The sequence below is a fragment of the Bos indicus genome, chromosome 12 (assembly GCF_029378745.1).
Source record: "Bos indicus isolate NIAB-ARS_2022 breed Sahiwal x Tharparkar chromosome 12, NIAB-ARS_B.indTharparkar_mat_pri_1.0, whole genome shotgun sequence".
Lineage (NCBI taxonomy): Eukaryota > Metazoa > Chordata > Mammalia > Artiodactyla > Bovidae > Bos > Bos indicus.
In genome coordinates this window covers 25129264-25149470 of record NC_091771.1, presented here as the reverse complement: position 1 = coordinate 25149470, position 20207 = coordinate 25129264, and the positions used below count along the sequence as shown (strand labels likewise).

General features: G+C 37.6%; 1 protein-coding gene across 2 annotated transcripts in view; it reads right to left on the bottom strand.

Moving 5' to 3' along the window:
• Positions 1-20207, bottom strand: part of DCLK1 (doublecortin like kinase 1) — a 432884-nt gene that overhangs the window by 401328 nt on the left and 11349 nt on the right. For both annotated transcript variants that reach the window (XM_019971399.2, XM_070800188.1), the window contains exons 2-6: positions 17301-17515; positions 8411-8472; positions 8225-8329; positions 4032-4131; positions 2290-2400 (exon numbers count right to left, since the gene is read on the bottom strand). In XM_019971399.2, coding sequence (XP_019826958.2) covers positions 2290-2400; positions 4032-4131; positions 8225-8329; positions 8411-8472; positions 17301-17515 — 593 coding nt within the window. The remainder of the gene's footprint in view (positions 1-2289; positions 2401-4031; positions 4132-8224; positions 8330-8410; positions 8473-17300; positions 17516-20207) is intronic.

Genomic DNA, 20207 nt, shown 5'->3' with positions numbered 1-20207 from the left:
GTAAAAGGCAACCACATTTCTGATATTTTTCCCTCTCACATTAATTTTTGCCTCTCTTTTAACTTCACATGTGTCTTTTTATGTAAGGTTTCTCTCACTTACATAATGTTTTTGAGATTTATCCAAGATAATCTGTTATGTCAGTAATTTGTTGCTTTTTATTAATAGCATTCCAAAGTATAAATATGCCACAATTTATTTATTCAGGTTCTTATTAATCAGCACTCCCACTATTTCCAATATTTGATCATTAGGAATAAACTTACTAGGTCTTCTATACATCTTTTTGTGAATGCACATTTTTATTTCTCTTAGTAAATGTACAGAAATTGAATCAATGGGCTATTTTATAAATTTAGAAAAAACTGGCAGAACTTTCCCCCAAATTCTACCATTTTACACTCCTACCATCAGTGTATGAGAATCCCTGTTGTTCTAAATCTATGACAACATTTAACATTGTCAGTTTTACTTTTAAAATATTGGACTTTCTGAGGTATATGTGGTAGTATCTCATGCTTTATAATGTGCATTTCCATGATGACAAATTACATTCAGCATTTTTTCCCGCTGCTTATTAGGCACTTTATCTTCCTTTGTGAAGTGTCTGTTCAAAACTTTACCTATGCAGGTCTTTTTATTATTGAACTTTAGGAGTTCTCCATATATTCTAGTGTCAGTATTTTATCAATATATTTGTTTTGCAAATCTTTTCTCCCTGTCTGTAGTCTGCCTATTTATTTTCTGAGTGGGGTCTTACGAAATCAAAAGTTGTAAATTTTGAGGAGTCCTAATTCATCTACTGTTTCTTTTGTGGTTATTGCTTTCTGTGTCATAAGGAACAATCATCTACCCTCAGCTAGTGAAAACATTAACCTTTATTTTCTTCTAGAACTGTAGCTTTCAGTTCATTACCTATGAGCCACATGAATCTATTTAAATATAAATTCATAAAAAATTAATAAAAATTTGAATTCATTTCCTAAGTTGCAATACCCATATTTCAAATAGTCAATAATATGACTTGCAGCTACCTTCCTGGACAGCAGATACAGGCCATTTCTAACACTGCAGAAAGTTCTACTGAACAGCCCTATTCTAGAAGCTTTACAGCTTTAGCTTTATATAGTAGCCCTGTCTATATTCCATGCTGAATTAATTTTCACATGATATGAGTAAACGGTCAAGTTTCATCATTTGTTTCATATGGATGTCCAGTTGTTCCAGCACCATTTACAGAAAAGACATTTGTTCCCCAAGTTGTTTGCTCTGGTGATTTGCTGAAAACCAAAAGACCAAAATATGTGGGTCTAATACTGGGCTATTGTGTTATATTATCTACCAGTCCATCTTCATTTTAGTAAAATAACTGATAAATGTAGCTGTATACTATATCTTAAAGCCAGGTAGCTTACACACTCCAATTTTGTTAGATGTTTTCAAGATTGCTTTATTCTAAGGCCTTTTATATTCAGAGCCCTTTCCATACAGTTTTGAATTAGATTTCAACTTTTTCCAAAAAGAAAACAAAAATCTACTCAAATTATCTAGATTTGAATTGTATTTCAGTTTAGTGAGGACTGATGTCTTAATAACATAAATAGTTTAATTCATAATTATATATAATGCATGATTTAGGTTGTTTATCACAGCAATATCTTGAGTGACCACTGTACAGATATTACATGTCTTTTATGCATTTTTGTTCCTAAATGTTTTTGTTAGAAGTCTGTCTGAGCACTAGGCTAAGACCTCCTTGAAGGCAACAATTTATTTCTTATCTCAATTCCCCAATCATATTCTGGCACATTACACTCACACCTACTTGCTGAATGGCTAAATGAGTAGAATGAGTGAGGAGCATATACTCAGTTGCCAGATAAACTAGTTTCACAGTGACGACTTTGTTTTTGGCCATGCTGCACCTTTGTTGCTGCCTGCAGGCTTTTCTCTAGTTGCAGCAAGTAGGGGCTACTCTCTAGTTTCTGGTGCCTGGGCTTCTCATTGCCGGGCTTCTCTTGTTATGGAGCATGGGCTCTAGGCATGCGGGCTTCAGTAGTTGTGGTGTGTGGATTTAGTCACTCTGAAGCATGTAGAATCTTCCCGGACTGGGATCGAACCCATGTACACTGCATTGGCAGGCGGATTGTTAATCACTGGACCATAAGAGAAGTCTTCACACTAACTTTTAACAATGCTATAAAAAACTATGCAATTCATGAAAGTAATTTCTTCCTACAAAAGAATAATGCTAAAAAAAAGGGGGGGGGGGCCTGTATCAAAATTTACCTTCTCAGCTTTTCCTTGTTTGAATGAAGAAGAGAAATCTTTTTTCTTTTCTCAAAATTTGACAATGGAGCCTTTAAATCAAATCCAATGTCGTTTCTTACAGATTCAGAGCTAGAAACAAGAGAAAAATTGTACCATGTATTTAAAAGGAAAATTATGAGGCAATTGTAAAATAATCACCAATACACTAGTCAAAGGACGCTTCTCTAAATCCCTAGCTTTATACAAAGCTGCAGTAATTATCAAAGTATTTTACCTTATCTAACTGGTACAGAATATTTTATTTCAGAAGAATTTATTATTAAGATTATCATAAATTCAATCCAAAAGTCTAAAAGATACCAATAAATAACAGACACAAACAGTACTAAAATATTCTAACCTCACTGATTATGAGTATTCCAAATTACATGACTGTATCTAACAGTGCATTGCAGGAAGACAGCACAGAGGACCGGAAGGCCAAGATACACTATTCCAGCTTGATCAGCAACTGGTGCAGTTTCCCTCCATGTAAAACTGCGTCATTTAATGGATATTTTCTGGCTCTACTATTTTTCTAGATTTGATTTTAATTGATTAAAAAATATACATTTCCCTAAGAAACTTACAAATTAATATTATCTTTTTCATTTGAAGATAAATAAATGACTTTCAAATGACTTCATTTGAAAATTTACTTTTATTTATACTAGTAGGCTTGTGAGGAAAAACAAAGGTACAAGATGAGGAGGGCTCAAAAAGCAGTTTTAAGTAACACAAGCCTTCCAAAACCCTTCCCAACCTCAACTCCCAGAAAAAAGTTTAACACAGAAAATTTCTTTGAGGTTAAAATCTTAAGTAAGATAAAGAAAGCTGTTGTTAACTCTGCACTACTGAAGTAAGTGTGTCCCTGGTTTAACCACACTTACTGGTTGCCAAGTCTCCTCCTTGTACAAAATAGTAGATGGTCAATTCTACAAATTCTGGAAGTGACTCAAAATTCTTACTGCCATCACCCAAATCCTCAGCACTCCTGTCCATTCTTTATAGTCAAATGCTCTACTTAAAAGCCATGGAAATCAGCTTCAAGTGAAACAAAGAAATTGATGAATATAGAATTTTTACAAGCATTCAATGTTAGAACTGAAAGGGTTTTAAATGGCCCTCAGTTCAATGACCTATCCTCTGCAGGTTTGACAGACAGAGAGACTGTCTTTAAAGGGTCATTTTCAATAAACAGGGTGATAGCTCAGGAAAAGACATTGGGGATAAGCTTAGCAGCAGATGGATAACAGCTCAGGATTCCATTGTTTTAAAAGTCTGGACATCACTGCTTTTATTTAACCCAGTCTCTAGTTGAACGTGTCCAGTGATGGGAGTGGGTAGTCTATCCCTTCTCCAGTGGATCTTTCCAACCCAGGATCTCCTACATTGCAGGCAGATTCTTTACCAACTGAGCTATCAGAGAAGCCCATGGGTAATTTACTACCTGACAATTCAACCTGCTCCCCTGCGGTTGTGGAATGCTTCCTTATACTGAGATGGATACTTTTTTAACATGTACTTTCAGTGCCAGCTCAGGATTCTGAAATACAGAACAAGCTGTATCCTTCTTCCACAAAACAGATACTTTCTTTTGCATCACCCCCAGCACTGGAGCTGCTGTTCCACAATCAACAAGTCCTCCAGAAATGCTTTTTAATGAAACGTACACAGTAAAAATTGCTATTAGGAAAAAGTGAAGAAAAAAGAAAACTAACCAAGCAAATCCATCAGTAGAAAAACATCCCAGGTGTTCACTGCAGGACTTCTGCAGAGGCAACTCAGGTTCTTCAGGCTTCACAGAAATTTCATTCTTAACTGCAAATTTTAAAAAAAGGAACCATTTTAATTATAAAATCACTGGTGGGGATGATGTTAATCACACATGCAAGCTCTAATCAAAAACAGTTGTCATGTTTCACTCAATAGATTTTACAAAGCAGTGCTTTTACAATAAAAAATAATTTATAGATTTCAGCCTGTTAAGCATGGAACAACTCAGATGAGAAAGCAAAATTACAACACTACATACAATTTACTCCACAGCAGCCTCCTTTAACCAGATTCTACTAATTAGTGATAGGTGTGTTTAAAATGCATTCAACTGAGCTTATTTATTATTTACAGGTAAATGTCAGAGGCAGAAAATGCCTGTGAGTCTTCAGTAAGCAGCTGTATTGTCAAAATAAAGCATCTGATGGTTGTTTTGTTTTTTGGTTTGGGGGTTATTCTTTTTTTGCTGCCTTGCAGCTGCTCATCCTCAGAGCAGAGATGAGATGACTGGTGAGATGTGGTTATGACCAATAGGAATGTGCTAGACAAGTGGAGATAAGCAGCTGTTCTATTTCTAATAAGAACCAAAACAAGAAGAGACTACCAAAGGACCCTGGTCCAGAAGGATTACCATTTCTCTCCCAGGAAGAACTCTGACACTTGCAGTGGCTGGAAGCTGTTAGACTGTTACAAAACAGACTCAATCATCTTCCCTCCATAATGAAGAACATTTTAAAAAAATGAGAGGTGTACTGAATCTTGTATTATCTGGAGTATGAGCTTATCCATCACGATCCCAAAAGTGTCTTCCAGGTCCATTTGAAGAAAAATATCTTAATTTAAATAGATTCCTGCTTGTAACCCAGGCTTTGAAAAACCATAAATAGTCACTGATCAACAATGATTCCTGTAGAATTTAATTTCAGAAATTGGAGTCTGCCCTTTTACAAGCCATATTAAAACTAATTTAATTATCTTAAGTGTTCAGATGCTGGCAATACACAAAATACAGTATAGATGAATTTAGAAATGTAAGGTCTCATTGAAGCACTGACACCAATTATCTGTATGCTGCTGCTGCTAAGTTGCTTCAGTCGTGTCCAACTCTGTGCGATCCCATAGAGGGCAGCCTACCAGGCTCCGCCATCCCTGGGATTCTCCCGGCAAGAACACTGGAGTGGGTTGCCATTTCCTTCTCCAATGCGTGAAAGTGAAAAGTGAAAGTGAAGTCACTCAGTCATGTCCAACTCTTAGCGACCCCATGGACTGCAGCCCACCAGGCTCCTCCGTCCATGGGATTTTCCAGGCAAGAGTATATAAAAATCTAAAAAAACAAAAAAACCAAAAAAAAAACCAAACAAAAAGGAAGTAACACACAATAAAAATCTAAAACAGAAAGCATAACCACTCTATTAACTTAAAGAAGTAAAATAATGTATATAAAAGTGTTTACCAAAGCACAAGACTCAAGGTTAACGGCTTTTACATAATCATACAATGACAAAGCATGAATAAGTCCATTTAAATGACTAAGGAATGATGATAGCAGCTACTAAACAAACGACAAACAAAAAAAATACCCTGTGCTTAACTACAACATTGCATTTGTCCTTATGCAACACATTTTAAACCTTTGAAGACAAACTTTCTCCACAGGTAGAGAACATATGTTTCCCTTTATTTTATTCACACTGTTTTCTTCAGCTCTGTTCAGTTTAGTTCAGTGGTATCTGACTCTTTGCGACCCCATGGACTGCAGCACACCAGGCTTCCTTGTCCATTACCAACTCCCAGACCTTGCTTAAACTCATGTCCATTGAGTCAGTAATGCCACCCAACCATTTCATCCTCTGTCATTCCCTTCTCCTCCTGCCTTCAATCTTTCTCAGCATCAGGGTCTTTTCTAGTGAGTCAGTTCTTCACATCAGGTAGCCAAAGTACTGGAGCTTCAGGTTCAGCATCAGTCCTTCCAATGAATACTCAGGACTAATTCCCCTTAGGATTGACTAGTTGGATCTCCTTGCAGTCCAAGGGACTCTCAAGAGTCTTCTCCAACACCACCATTTAAAACCATCAGTTCTTTGGTGCTGAGCCTTTTTTATGGTCTAACTCTCACATTCATACATGACTACTGGAAAAACCATAACTTTGACCAGATGGACCTTTGTTGGCAAAGTAATGTCTCTGCTTTTCAATATGTTATCTAGGGTTGGTCATAGCTTTTCTTCCAAGGAGCAAGTGTCTTAATTTCATAGCTGCAGTCACTATCTGCAGTGATTTTGGAGCCCCAAAATATAAAGTCTCTGTTTCCATTGCTTCCCCATCTATCTGCCATAAAGTGATGGCACCGGATGCCATGGTCTTCGTTTTTTCAATGTTGAGTTTTAAGCCAACTTTTTCCACTCTCCTCTCTCACTTTCATCAAGAGGCTCTTTAGTTCTTCTTTGCTTTCTGCCATAAGAGTGGTGTCACCTGCATATCTGAGATTATTGATATTTCTCCCGGCAATCTTGATTCCAGCTTGTGCTTCATCCAGCCCAACATTTCTTATGATGTACTCTACATAGAAGTTAAAGGAGCAGGGTGACAATATACAGCCTTGATGTACTCCTTTCCCAATTTGGAACCAGTCTGTTGTTCCATGTCCGGTTCTAACTGTTGCTTCTTGACCTGCATACAGATTTCTCAGAAGGCAGGTTGGGTGGTCGGGTATTCCCATCTCTTGAAGAATTTTCCACAGTTTGTTGTGATCCACACAGTCAAAGGTTTTGGCGTAGTCAATGAAGCAGAAGTAGACGTTTTTCTGGAATTGTCTTGCTTTTTCTATGATCCAGCAGATGCTGGGAATTTGATCTCTGGTTCCTCTGCCTTGTCTAAAACAAGCTTGAACATCTGGAAGTTCTTGGTTCACATACTATTGAAGCCTGGCTTAGGGAATTTTGAGCATTACTTTCCTAGCGTGTGAGATGAGGGCAATTGTGTGGTAGTTTGAATATTTTTTGGCATTGCCCTTCTTTGGGACTGGAATGAAAACTGACCTTTTCCTATCCTGTGGCCACTGCCGAGTTTTCCAAATCTGCTGTCATATTGAGTGCAGCACTTTCACAGCATCATCTTTTAGGATATGATGTAGCTCAGCTGGAATTTTATCACCTCCACTAGCTTTGTTCATAGTGATGATTCCTAAGGCCCACTTGACTTTGCATTCCAGGATGTCTGGCTCTAGGTGAGTGATCACACCATTGCGGTTATCTGGGTCATGAAGGTCTTTTTTGTATAGTTTTCTGTGTATTCTTGCCATTTCTTCTTAACATCTTCTTCTTCTGTTAAGTCCACACCATTTCTGTCCTTTACTGAGCCCTTCTTTGCATGAAATGTTCCCTTGTCATCTCTAATTTTCTTGAAGAGATCTCTAGTCTTTCCCATTCTATTGTTTTCTTCTATTTCTTCACATTGATCACTTAGGAAGGCTTTCTTATCTCTCCTTGCTATTCTTTGGAACTCTGCATTCAGATGGGTGTATCTTTCCTTTCCTCCTTTGCCTTTCACTTCTTTTTTCAGCTATTTGTAAGGCCTCCTCAGACAACCATTTTGCCTTTTTGCATTTCTTTTTCTTAGGGATGATCTTGATCACTGCCTCCTGTACAATGTTACCAACCTCCATCTGTAGTTCTTTAGGCACTCTGTTTATCAGATCTAATCCCTTGAATCTATTTGTCACTTCCACTGTATAATTGTAAGGGATTTGATTTGGATCATACCTGAATGGTCTAGTAGTTTTCCCTACTTTCTTCAATTTAAGTCTGAACTTTGCAATAAGAGTTTATGATCTGAGCCACAGTCAGCTCCTGGTCTTATTTTTGCTGACTGTATAGAGCTTCTTCATCTTCAGCTGCAAAGGATATAATCAATCTGATTTTGGTATTTACCATCTGTGATACCCACGTGTAGTGTTGTCTCTTGTGTGTTGTTTTCTTCAGACTATGATAAACAAGGATTATATGTCCTTATACTATAGAGAATGCAGTTAATCTTCAACATATAAAATGCATCAGTGGAAAACCAAATGTATAAAAACAGTTCTCACAGAATTTTAATTACAATTTTTCAAACCTTTGGAAACTCGTTTTGCACTCACCAGTATGTGCGAAATATGTTTTCCAGTATTTCAACACAACACTCATTTTTTCCGTTGTTAGTGGTTCGGTTAAAGCAATATCAGCTCCGTGCTCTGAAACACAACCTAAGAATCTTTGTATTAAATATTGACCTTATGATTTCTACTTGGAGAAAAAAACAAATAATATACCCAACAGGCACATACCTTTAAAATTCTCAGGGATTATAAAAACAAACAGCAAATGTGTATTTTTTTCCTCACCAAATCTGAAAGGGAAAAAAGAAGTTTAAAATGAAGCAAAATCAACATTAAAAAACTTGGGATTCATACATTTAGCTTATTAGGAAGTAACTACACTAGGGTGATTTTATTTCATTAGAATTTAAAATGGTGATGTTAATATGGAAATTTACTGACAGCAGCGTCTTAAATCAGTGAGGGAAAAGACTGCTGTTGTTCAGTTGCAAAGCCATTTCTGACTCTTTGCTACCCCATGGGCTGTAGCTCGCCAAGCTCCTCTGTCCATGGGATCTTCTAGGCAAGAATACTAGAGTGGGTTGCCATTTTCTTCTCCAAGGGATCTCTCTGACCCAGGGATCAAACCCGAGTCTCCTGCATCTCCTGTACTGCAGGTGGATTGTTACCCCTCAGCCACCAGGGAAGCCCTAGGGATAAGAAGGATTTTTTTTTCAATTTACAAGAGAAGATGTTGTATTTTGATTTCACACAATTGTACAAAGAGGGTTCTGCAGTGTGTGGCTGAGGTGGGCAGTACAGTTACAGATTATTTGAAAAGTACAAAGGAAGGGGATATTCTGAAACTCATGCTTGCTCTGTTTAAAGTTTTATATATAATAGATGCTTTAGCTTCTCTGTTTCCTTTTAATGGGCAAGAAAAGCCAAATTCTGAGTCATTAGGCAAAATGACTCTGAGCAGGAGTTCACTCTGTTAATAAGAATAGTCTTTTTACAGTTCATTTCTATAGCAACCACTAATGCCAGGCTGTTTAAAACTGGGCATGGGGTAAGTGAGAGAGAGGTGACTTTTTAAAAATAAACCTTTAACTTTAGAATAATTTTACATTTACAGAAAAAAAATATGAAAACAGTAGATTTTCCATATACCCCAAACCCAATTTCCCATACTGCAAACACCTTACATTAGTTTAGCAAATTTCTTACAATTAACGAGCCAACATCGATACATTATTATTAATTTAAGCTCATTCTTTATTCCAATTTCCTTAGTTTTTCCTAATGTACTTATTTTTCCTGTGCCAGGACCCCATCCAGGATCCTGCACTACATTTAGTGATTAGGCTACTTAGGCTCCTCTGCACTGTGACATTTTTGCTGACTTTTGTTTTTGATGATCTGGATAGTTTTGGGAATACGGCTCAGGTATTTGAAAATACCACTCATGTATTAGGTAGAATGTACGATGGACCACTTTTATTCTCACTTAAAAAAAAAAAAAAAGAGCCAAAACCGTATCCAGATTCTTGATCTAACTACAGGTTTACAAGATATTTAAAAAAAAAGAGGAATATTTTTTAAGATGCTATGGGGATGAAATCGGAATGTGGGAAATTTATAAGACAAATGGCCCCTTTATAAAACACATAAAGAGAAGATAAAAAGAAAAAAATCAAAAGGAAAGGAAAATTGAATCTTCATTTGTATAAAACTCACAGTTTAAAAAAGAAATCATAAGATAAACAAGAGAAATTTGAACACCAACTGGATTTTTGACAATACTAAGGAACTGTTATTAATTTTTTAGGTGTGATTATTGGTATTGCTTTTTAAAGATCCCTTATCTTAGGTACTTATTCAAGTTCTTATGGATAAAAGGAAATGATGTCTTAGATTTGCTTTAAAAGTATCCACCTTGCCTTTAAAATAACCTACCAGTGAGCAGGGATGGGAGGCTGGAAAAGGAGGTGTAGGAGAGGGTAGGTATGAAACAAGATTGGCTGTATATTGATAACTATTAATATTATGGGCACTTGGAAGTTCATTGTACTATACACTTGAAGATTTCCAACATGGTTTTTTTTTTAAATTGTGGCATTATTGTTAACTACACTTAGGAATTCAGTAAGGTGGAATTCTGATACTTTGGTGAATACTGAGTATTGGCATTAGCTAAAAGAGAATGATTTTCCAAGGAGAATAATACTGTGAACCTGACTTTAAAGAGAACAGCTAAAACTGTTGAAGACAAACTATTCTTAAATATGTAAAGCATCATTTATTAGTATATGGTCATATATATGGTTATTATTTACTCCTTAAAACAAGACCTGGAAGAACCCCCACTGAATAATATTTGGTCATCTTATATCTGCATTTGAAAGTAAACATACTCTATTCTACATTCCAAATTACATTACACACAGTATATAGATCTGAGCCATACATACTGAGAGCCTACTGTGTGCTAGATTCTGTGCTGACTCTGGGGGATACCATGAATAGACAGACAGACCAGTCCCTGTCCTCGTGGAGTCAACACTTTTTTGTGGAGGACAGACACTGAGCAAATGCCTGTAGTTGAGTAATTCAGTGGCAACTCTGTGCCCAGTGCTGCAAAGGAAAGCTGTGGGGTCTGAGGGGAGCATGGCCTGGGCACCAACCTGCTCTGCAGCTTCAGGCAGAGGTACCCCAACTGGCTAGGAGGAACCACATGAAAGGCAGGGGCTGTGGGAGGGTGGGAAGCAGACAAGCAGCAAAGTGCATTCTGGAAAGGGAACAGCAGATGTATAGGCCTGGGAGTGCAACAAGCAAGTGAATTCCAGAAAGTAAAAGAAGTCCAGGATGGCTCTAGTACAGAGCTTCTGAAGGACAAACACTTAAGACAAGACTAGACAGGCAGGCAGGGCTGGAGTCTGATTATAGTAGGCCTTTTAGGCCAAGTTAAAGATGCAGTATTTCATTAAAATGAGCAAAAAATAAAATAAGATGGACAATGGAAACTGTTAAGCTTGGGAGTAACATGATTATCTTTGCATTTCTGGGAGACCACTCTACCTACAATGGGGTGAACTGACAGAAGGTGGCACAGAATACATCTGAGAGACCGCAGTGTAAGCTATCCAGGCAAGAGTTGATAGAGAAATAATTATTGAGACATACTAAGAACTTTCTTTAAATGATTCAGAATATTTACTAAGTCAATTATGTCAAACAAGTAGGATATTGTTAAAACGTGACAATCACCAGACAGATCTATTCAGGGTTGATTCTTTGCTATGAATTCTGAAAGAGAATGTGGGCTGAAAGAGAAGAGAGGAAAGAAAGGAAAGAAGAGAGGAAACCTCATATGGTTTCTATGAAGGAAATGAAAAGCTCAGGAAGTTGTTCTACTATCAAAACAGGCAAGTGTGGGAGGGACGGTAGAATCTGACCACAGACTGACATGACACTAAGAAAGGCCCATTAGCACACGGTGTGCTGTGGACAGCGGGGAGCGGTGTGGACAATGGGCGTAAGGAGGAGAGAATAACCCCTGCCATGATGTAAGCTTTTCATATCTATTTTGTAAGTGATGAAAAAGTGTAGAGTATACCAGGGGTATAGATAACAGGATGAGGTGGGAGGCACAAACGGACTGAACAGAGAGAAACTTAGTGGGTAGTTTAGTCCAACTTTTGAAATAAAAAATACTTTCAAGATTCAGGAAAAAATACATCATAGTAAGTTAAAATATTCTAGAATTAGAGAAGTTTTAAAAAACAGATTCTCTCCTTTTAGAAATAATCCTGTTTCTACTTTTCAACTGATTTTACTGACCATAAAACAGGTCAGATTTGGATATATGGATTTTTATACCCTGATGAATTTCAAGCTTTACAGATGGAGTTGGAATTCCTGGATTTTTGTCAAGAGAACAGAATCAATTACCAACCCAAACACTTCCCCTGCCGGTGGAGCCCTAATTGTACAGGAACCCCAGCAATCAACAGAGTTCCCAGAATCCAACACTCTGGTCCACAGATCAGCTTCTCAATCACATTCTGTACAAATCAATAAGCTGAAAGAGTTTCTAGTATCCAGGGTCACCAAAAAAGGTCCTCTTTCCACTAAATGAATGTTCCTTAATGCAAAACTAGGCAACACCAAAATACAACAAAAATCTCCTTCCACCTCAACTGATACCACTTCTTTCACTTACCAAAGCCAAACTGCAGGTCCTGAGACCTTATGAACACTTTCTCAGTTGGGGTCTCCTGAGATTTTAAAAATCTCAGCTTGCTGGGGGATAATTTATTTCCCCTTGTTTCACCACATACACTGCTTAAATGACATGATGGTTCCTCCATACGCAAGACTGGGTATTAATGTTCTAGTGTCCACCCCCACATGTCCATCTCCAGCAACCTCTGGAACTGGAGGCTGCTATACGCTCACACTGAAGCAGTGCCCACCCCAGCCTGGTCCCCATCCCCAAGTCCAATCCCTGGTAGCTGGAACAAAAAATTAAAAAGATCATACAAAGGTGTTTTGAGCTGAGTTGTACACTCTGATGATCAAAGAACCTCAGGAAAACCCAGCTGGCCTCTGAAATCTATCATCTAATAGGAAAACCAAAAGGTTCCTATAAGTCCATATGAAGCCAGGGGACATTTTAAAATGCACTTCCTTTATAGCACAAGGATTTCAAAAGACAAAAGCCAGTGTCATTTTTGAGGAGCAACCTCCCTGAGTACTGTTTCCATTATGCTGCCTGTGGGCCCAATGCAATCAAATTAACCTGGCATGGTCTAGTTTGGTTTTTGTAATAAGTAATATCCTTTATTAATTAATTACAACAACAACCATTTTCAGTGAGAAAATTAAGAGTTTTTCTATAAATATGAAAACTGTGAGTTTACTTGCTACTAATAAGGCTCCTGTAATAAAATGCAATGATTTCTTCCAGTCAATTAGTGAAGGCTGGTGTGTCCTGCTCACAGTGCGCTTTTTGTCAGAAGAATTTCTGCAGCAATCCTAAGTCAGGTTCACCAGATTATGTGATGCTAGAAACAATAAACATCTAGAATGTTCCTCAGTTCTTATAGAATAATGCTTTTAGAAAAACTACTTAGATGTTTTGTTGTTATAGTGTTTACTGTCAAGAATTCAGGTCATGCAGACTGGCTAACGGGATTTTCTGAGCAGCATGTCAAGTCAAGGATGTCCTGAAATTTGGGAACATAACAGGACAACCTGTGGCTCATGAGACTGGATTTCCTTAATGAAATAATAAGTTAACTGATCAGACAACTGGATCTATATGGGAAAAAATGAAATCTGAATCAAAGTTGATTTGCTGACTGAGCAGATGGAAGCACATTTTGTGTTCCCTCTCCATTGCTGTACTGCTCTGAGCTCACGAGAATCACAAGAGTTTGAAGGACCTCAGAGAAAGTTTGTGGACTGGAAAATCACAATGCAAAACAGGATGCAAGCACAGTGGATGAGTCTGCAACATACTCTGATGTTCTGTCCTGGCCTTTGTAAGATGGAGTGTCTGGATGCATCTGAATTACCAAGTATCTGCCTTTTGAATTTGGCTCAGTTTTGAGAACTGACCTGTGCCAAGGGTCAAACACTCCTGAAATTCTGGAACCAAGAATATGAATCTTGAGATCCTAAAATACTTTACCACTGGGTGGTATCTGAGTTCATCTGGCTCAGTAAGAATGTATTCATGAAATGACATCAAGATCAAAAAGAATAATTAAAGAGCCTCTTAATCAAAGAGGAAAGTGAAAAAGTTGACATAAAACTCAACATTCAGAAAACTAAGATTGTGGCATCCAGTCCTATCACTTCATGGTAAATAGATGGGGAAACAGTGAAAACAGTGACAGACTTTATTTTTGGGGGTCTCCAAAGTCACTGCAGATGGTGACTGCAGCCATGAAAGTAAAACACGCTTGCTCCTTGGAAGAAAAGCTATGACCAACCTAGACAGAATATTAAAAAGCAGAGACATTACTTTGAGAACAAAGGTCCGTCTAGCCAAAGCTATGGTTTTTCCAGTAGACATGTACAGATGTGAGAGGTGGACTATAAAGAAAGCTGAGTGTGGTGTTGGAGAAGACTCTTGAGAGTCCCTTGGACTGCAAGGAGATCCAACCAGTCCATCCTAAATAAGTCCTGAATATTCACGGGAAGGACTGACGCTAAAGCTGAAGCTCTCATACTTTGGCCACCTGATGTGAAGAACTGACTCATAGGAAAAGACCCCGATGCTGGGAAAGATTGAAGGCAGGAGGAGAAGGGGATGACAGAGGATGAGATGGTTAGATGGCATCACTGACTCAATGAACATGAGTTTGAGCAAGCTCCAGGAGTTGGTGATGGACAGGGAAGACTGGCGTGCTGCAGTCCATGGGGTTGCAAAGAGTCGGACATGACTGACTGAACTGAACTCAACTAGAAATGTCAATCTATGATCGAGACGTGCCATCATTCTTGAGGATGTCACGGTATAAAGTACTATTATTTTTATGAATATTTAAAACTGTTTCATGATTAGTCCCAGGCCAAAATCACAGTTCTTCTGTAAGAATAAATTTTAAAATCTTTTTAATGAGCTGGCTTGCATTTTATCCTAAAAGAAGTTTATATAGCTAACAGAGTACATTCATTCTTATTTTCAATAGAAATTGATATGTATTATAGATATACATACATTTGTGATCATGTGCCCTGACACTGAAAATAAACATGGACCAGTTTCATGCTATAGTTAAGTTCTTTACTTACTGGCAGGGCACGTAAGTTCCCAAAGAGAGAAGAGTAAGGTAAATACTTCCATATTTTCCTGAACCTTTCCAGGTTTTGAGATATAACAGAACAACAACAAAGCTCTAAGAGGAAAAATCCAAAATACAGCATATAAAAGCTAAGCTGAAACCCTTTATCTTGGCTTAGTCATTTAATGTCAGCCCAAAACTCATGAGATAAAGTGTTCTAGGAAAGATAAAGATTTAATGCCTTATAAATGGGGCAAGTTGTTCATGAGACTCATTATCCTAAGAAAATGTATAGCCTCAAAATATAAACATGGTCCATAAGGGTATAAATAAGTCATAAAGTCATAACAGTTCTGAGGACAAGAAAGGGAATTTCAGAGACATTTCCAGCTGCTGAGGTCAGTATCAGGAAACACAAAGCGTCCATAAAGACGGCTTTGTCCCTTTTTCAAAGAGGAACACAAAAGTTAGGACTCAGGGTCCTTCTGAGATATGCTCACCCACCCATACCTAGAGCAAAGTACAGAATACCTAGTATTAGTCAATACTTAAACTGAATATTGAGAATAACATAATGAGACCAAAAAAAAAAAAAAAAGAGAGAGAGAGAGAGAGAAAACCAAATTCAAGTGTACTCGACAAATTATCCTTTTTTTTTCCTTTTCAAAAAAATGATTTTACAGCAAAATGACCGAACTATCATATACATGTCTGTATATATAGTTCCTTTATCTGCCTTCTTCTCTCTGCTAACACATCTTAAGCTATGCATTTAGAGCAGAGAAAAAAATCCACAGAGGGAAGGATCACAGAGGCTCTCTCCTCTGTCCCTGAAGCTTTTAACAACTGTGACTAGACGTAAAGCCTGTTCTTCAACATAACTTTAATCTTATCCTGTTCAAAACGTAGCCTCAACCCTGTGCGTACATGAGGCCTTTACCACCTCTGGAGGAGCACGGCTAGACTCTGACCCCTGGGATGGAGCAGGTCAGCCACGCAGCTGGTCCACTGCTCTTCCAGAATGATGTGTTTAGTTTGGAGTCAGTTTGGCATTTATGGGATCTCAGAGGTGTAAACAGCCAGACCATTACAGACTTCTAGAAGAAAGAACATGAAGGGAAGAATAAAGAATTCTAGTCTGAGTTGTGTGAACACAAGCCATGTGATCTCATGAAAGTCACTTCAGCCTCAGGTTTCTAATCTGCTGAGTAGAATGACGAAGCCCTGCCCTCATAAAGCTGTTGTAAATTCTTTAAAATGCTATATAAGTGAGAGATTACTATGCACCTTCAATGAGAGGTACTCTATGTTTAGGAGACTTTTTGAAAAGATGTATTAGTAAAATAGGCATATCTTCAGAAAGAAGATTGTACACACTACGTTTTGGAAGTGAAATCCTATTTGAGGTAATTTGCCTGGTTTGTTTAGTTCATATTCTGAGTAGAAAGCCAATGAAATTCATATGACCAAAAGTTCCAAGAAACCCCAGGAGCAGGGTCTGTCTTCTGTTTTGTCTTTAACAAGTAACCAGTGGCTCTGGCTTTTTCCCAGTCCCATCTTTCTTTTCTCCTAATGTAATATTCTTGCCCCTTTTCATTCTGGGATTACAGTATTGCTCTGGACTTCCTTCTTCAGTCTAGAAAGACCTCCCCTATAATGATGAGTAGCCCCTAAACATATATCACCAAGTCTTCTCACAGAAGGGAAATACATTCAATCTCACCTAACCCTATTTAAAAACATGCTAAATGACTCAAAATCATAGGTACTCAGGCAAGGAAGAACCTAACTCTTCACCTCTAGACTCCAGATCTCCAGAATAAAGTGGGTCAAACAGAAGGAGAACGTCTATGGACCTGCTGGATGAAACAAGAGTAATGGAATCGGTACTGACCTGGACTCAGTGGATACAGAGAGCCTCATGGCTCTTCCACATCAGGACATTTCTTGAAAGAGACACCTTCAGCCCACAGCCACCATGACCCAGAGTGGTCACCTGCTTTAGTATCTGCTATAACAATTAATGAACTCTGAAAAGATATGCCATGCTAATGACATCATATTAAAAAGGAGTGCCTATCAAATTAAGGGAAGCATTATATACCAAATAAATTTCTATGACCAATTAATTCTTATACCCTCACCTATTACTTTTTAAGTTGAAATGACAATTCTTATAATAGTATGCCAAACTGGCAGTAAAAACAAAGACATATATAGAGATTTTGCCCTTGAAAACATCCCTCACCTTAAAAATTAAAGTAGAATAGTATCGTCTTCTAAGGATTTTTATAGGAGCAAGTTTTAATAAAAACTATTCTAAAGATATAGAGTCAAGATTTTACCTAATTAATTTGACCACTTCCAGCTCCTCAGCAGTTGGTGGAGAAGTCAGCTTCAGGAAAACCATGTCAAATGTGCAGTCATCCACAAGTGCTGCTGCCTTCTTCACATCGCTAATGATGATGGTGACTTTTGCTATATTTGAAAATAATTTCTGTACAGTATCAGCCAGGTACTGAACTGTGACATCGCCCACTAATAAGAGGTCTATATTTGCCTGAAAGAGAAGGAAAAAAGCAGACACACAATGTCTAGGCATAGAGAACAAGTCATCATGTATGAGAAAATAAACAAAGGTTACAAACAGCCAATGACTGACTATTCAGCTGGACTGAATGGCCAACTATAAGCATACATCAAGGGCGGGAGCTATTCATCTCATGTCCTTAGAACCTAGGTATTGAACAGATTTGAAAGTCATGCTATTTTTAAAAGTTTTGCTTGCAAATATGTGGTTGTCCTGTAAGTCTCTTTCTCATCCTATTAACAACAGATAAGATTCTTTTGGTCCAGTTCTCCAATTGTCCACCCTGCTGGAAAACCTGTTTATTAATGACAGAACCAAGCTGGTGCCTCTCCCACATGATTTATGTGTGTGTGTGTATATGTGTGTGTGTGCACACACACATATATATATATACACACATATGTATATACATGTGTATATGTACAAAATGTGCTTTTATTTAACAGAGTGATTACAATGTACAAGTTTCATATTTGAGAAAGAACTCGCCACAAAATTTGTACTTGAAAATGTTGAATGTCCTGGATGAAAGCATTTATTAGGTGCTTAGCAATTTTAATGTGGAGAGTGAAAAAGTTGGTTTAAAGCTCAACATTCAGAAAATGAAGATCATGGCATCTGGTCCCATCACTTCATGGGAAATAGATGGGGAAACAGTGGAAACAGTGACAGACTTTATTTTTTTGGGCTCCAAAATCACTGCAGATGGTGACTGCAGCCATGAAATTAAAAGACGCTTACTCCTTGGAAGGAAAGTTATGACCAACCTAGACAGCATATTGAAAAGCAGAGACATTACTTTGCCAACAAAGGTCCGTCTAGTCAAGGCTATGGTTTTTCCAGTGGTCATGTACGGATGTGAGAGTTGGACTGTGAAGAGGCTGAGCGCCGAAGAATTGATGCTTTTAAACTGTGGTGTTGGAGAAGACTCTTGAGAGTCCCTTAGACTGCAAGGAGATCCAGCCAGTCCATTCTGAAGGAGATGAGCCCTGGGATTTCTTTGGAAGGACTGATGCTAAAGCTGAAACTCCAGTACTTTGGCCACCTCATGCGAAGAGTTGACTCATTGGAAAAGAGTCTGATGCTGGGAGGGATTGGGGGCAGGAGGAGAAGGGGATGACAGAGGATGAAATGGCTGGATGGCATCACTGACTTGATGGACATGAGTCTCAGTGAACTCCGGGAGTTGGTGATGGACAGGGCGGCCTGGCATGCTGCGATTCATGGGGTCGAAAAGAGTTGGACACAACTGAGCGACTGAACTGAACTAGCAATTTTAAAGTTTGTTTCTCTTAATACTACTTTTTTGCTTGTTCATACAAGTTTATATGCTTATTTTAAATGATTACTATTTAGAGTACATCTAAATAAAAGGCATTAGTAGAATGTTTTTAGATAGAAAATTAATAATACTTCATCAAAGGCTCCAGAAAGATAGCTTAGTAAATAGCATGGCCTTTGCAGTCTTGCTGTTTAGAAAATATGATTTTTTTTCATTTAAAATATTTTAATTGGAATGTATCATTGATTTTTATGAAACACACATTTCAAAGAACAGAGAAAGATTTAAATCTCCCAATTCTAAGAAATACTCAAACCAAATCCGTTCTTTGAATGGAATATACATGCTATTCAAATTCCAAGATTAGGAATAAAAAATGTTCTTTATTTTCATTTGGGGATATTTTCAAGCACATTTAGTTAGAAAAAATAGAATTTCCATCTTCACCTTTCATTTCCGTGCTTTATTCTATACAGACATTAAATACAACCCAGTTAAAATGTCAAAGAACAGCATTAATGAATAAGCTAAACTTCTCTTAATAGTTTCAAATGCCATATATATGTATTATATAAGTATGTATGTATGTAAATTTTGGGGGACTTCATTCTGATGCATTGATCTATTTGTCTATTCCTGGTTAATAGCACACTAATTACTAGCTCTTTATATTTTATATTTGCTAGAGCATATGGTTCCCTCTTTACTATTTTTCTATTTGGTCCTTAGATATTTTCTCACAATGTTTCTTCCTACAGAATTTTATCATCAGCTTGTCAAGTTCCATAAGGAGTCTTGTTAAAATTTTGATTAAGGTTGGCATTTATTTTTAAGATTAATTAGGGACTATCATTATGGTATTACATCTCCCTATTTAGGAAGTATGACTCAGAGAAATCTGGTCTTATGTTGTTCATTTTTCTTGTTGTTATTGCTCAGTGGCTAAGTCATGTCTGACTCTGCAACCCCACGGACTGCAGCACACCAAGATTTCCTGTCCTTCACCATCTCTCAGTTTGCTCAAACTCATGTTCATTGAGTCGGTGACGCCATCTAACCATCTCATCTTCTAGGACAGTCTTCTCCTGGATTCAGTCTTTCCCGGCATCAGGGTCTTTTCCAATGAGTCGGTTCATCACATCAGGTGGTCAAAATATTGGAGCTTCAGTTTTCTAGTTACCTTCACATAGATTTTTCAAGTGTCTTCACACATTGATTCCTAGATTTTTCAAGATTTCAGAATCAATGTCAAAGGGATATATTTTCTCACTATACTTCCTGATTGATTATAGCTGACAGAGAGAAGCACTATCAATTTCTGTATAAGGAATTTGCTTCAAGTACTTTAAGGTACTCTCCATTTAGTTCCAATATTTTTTA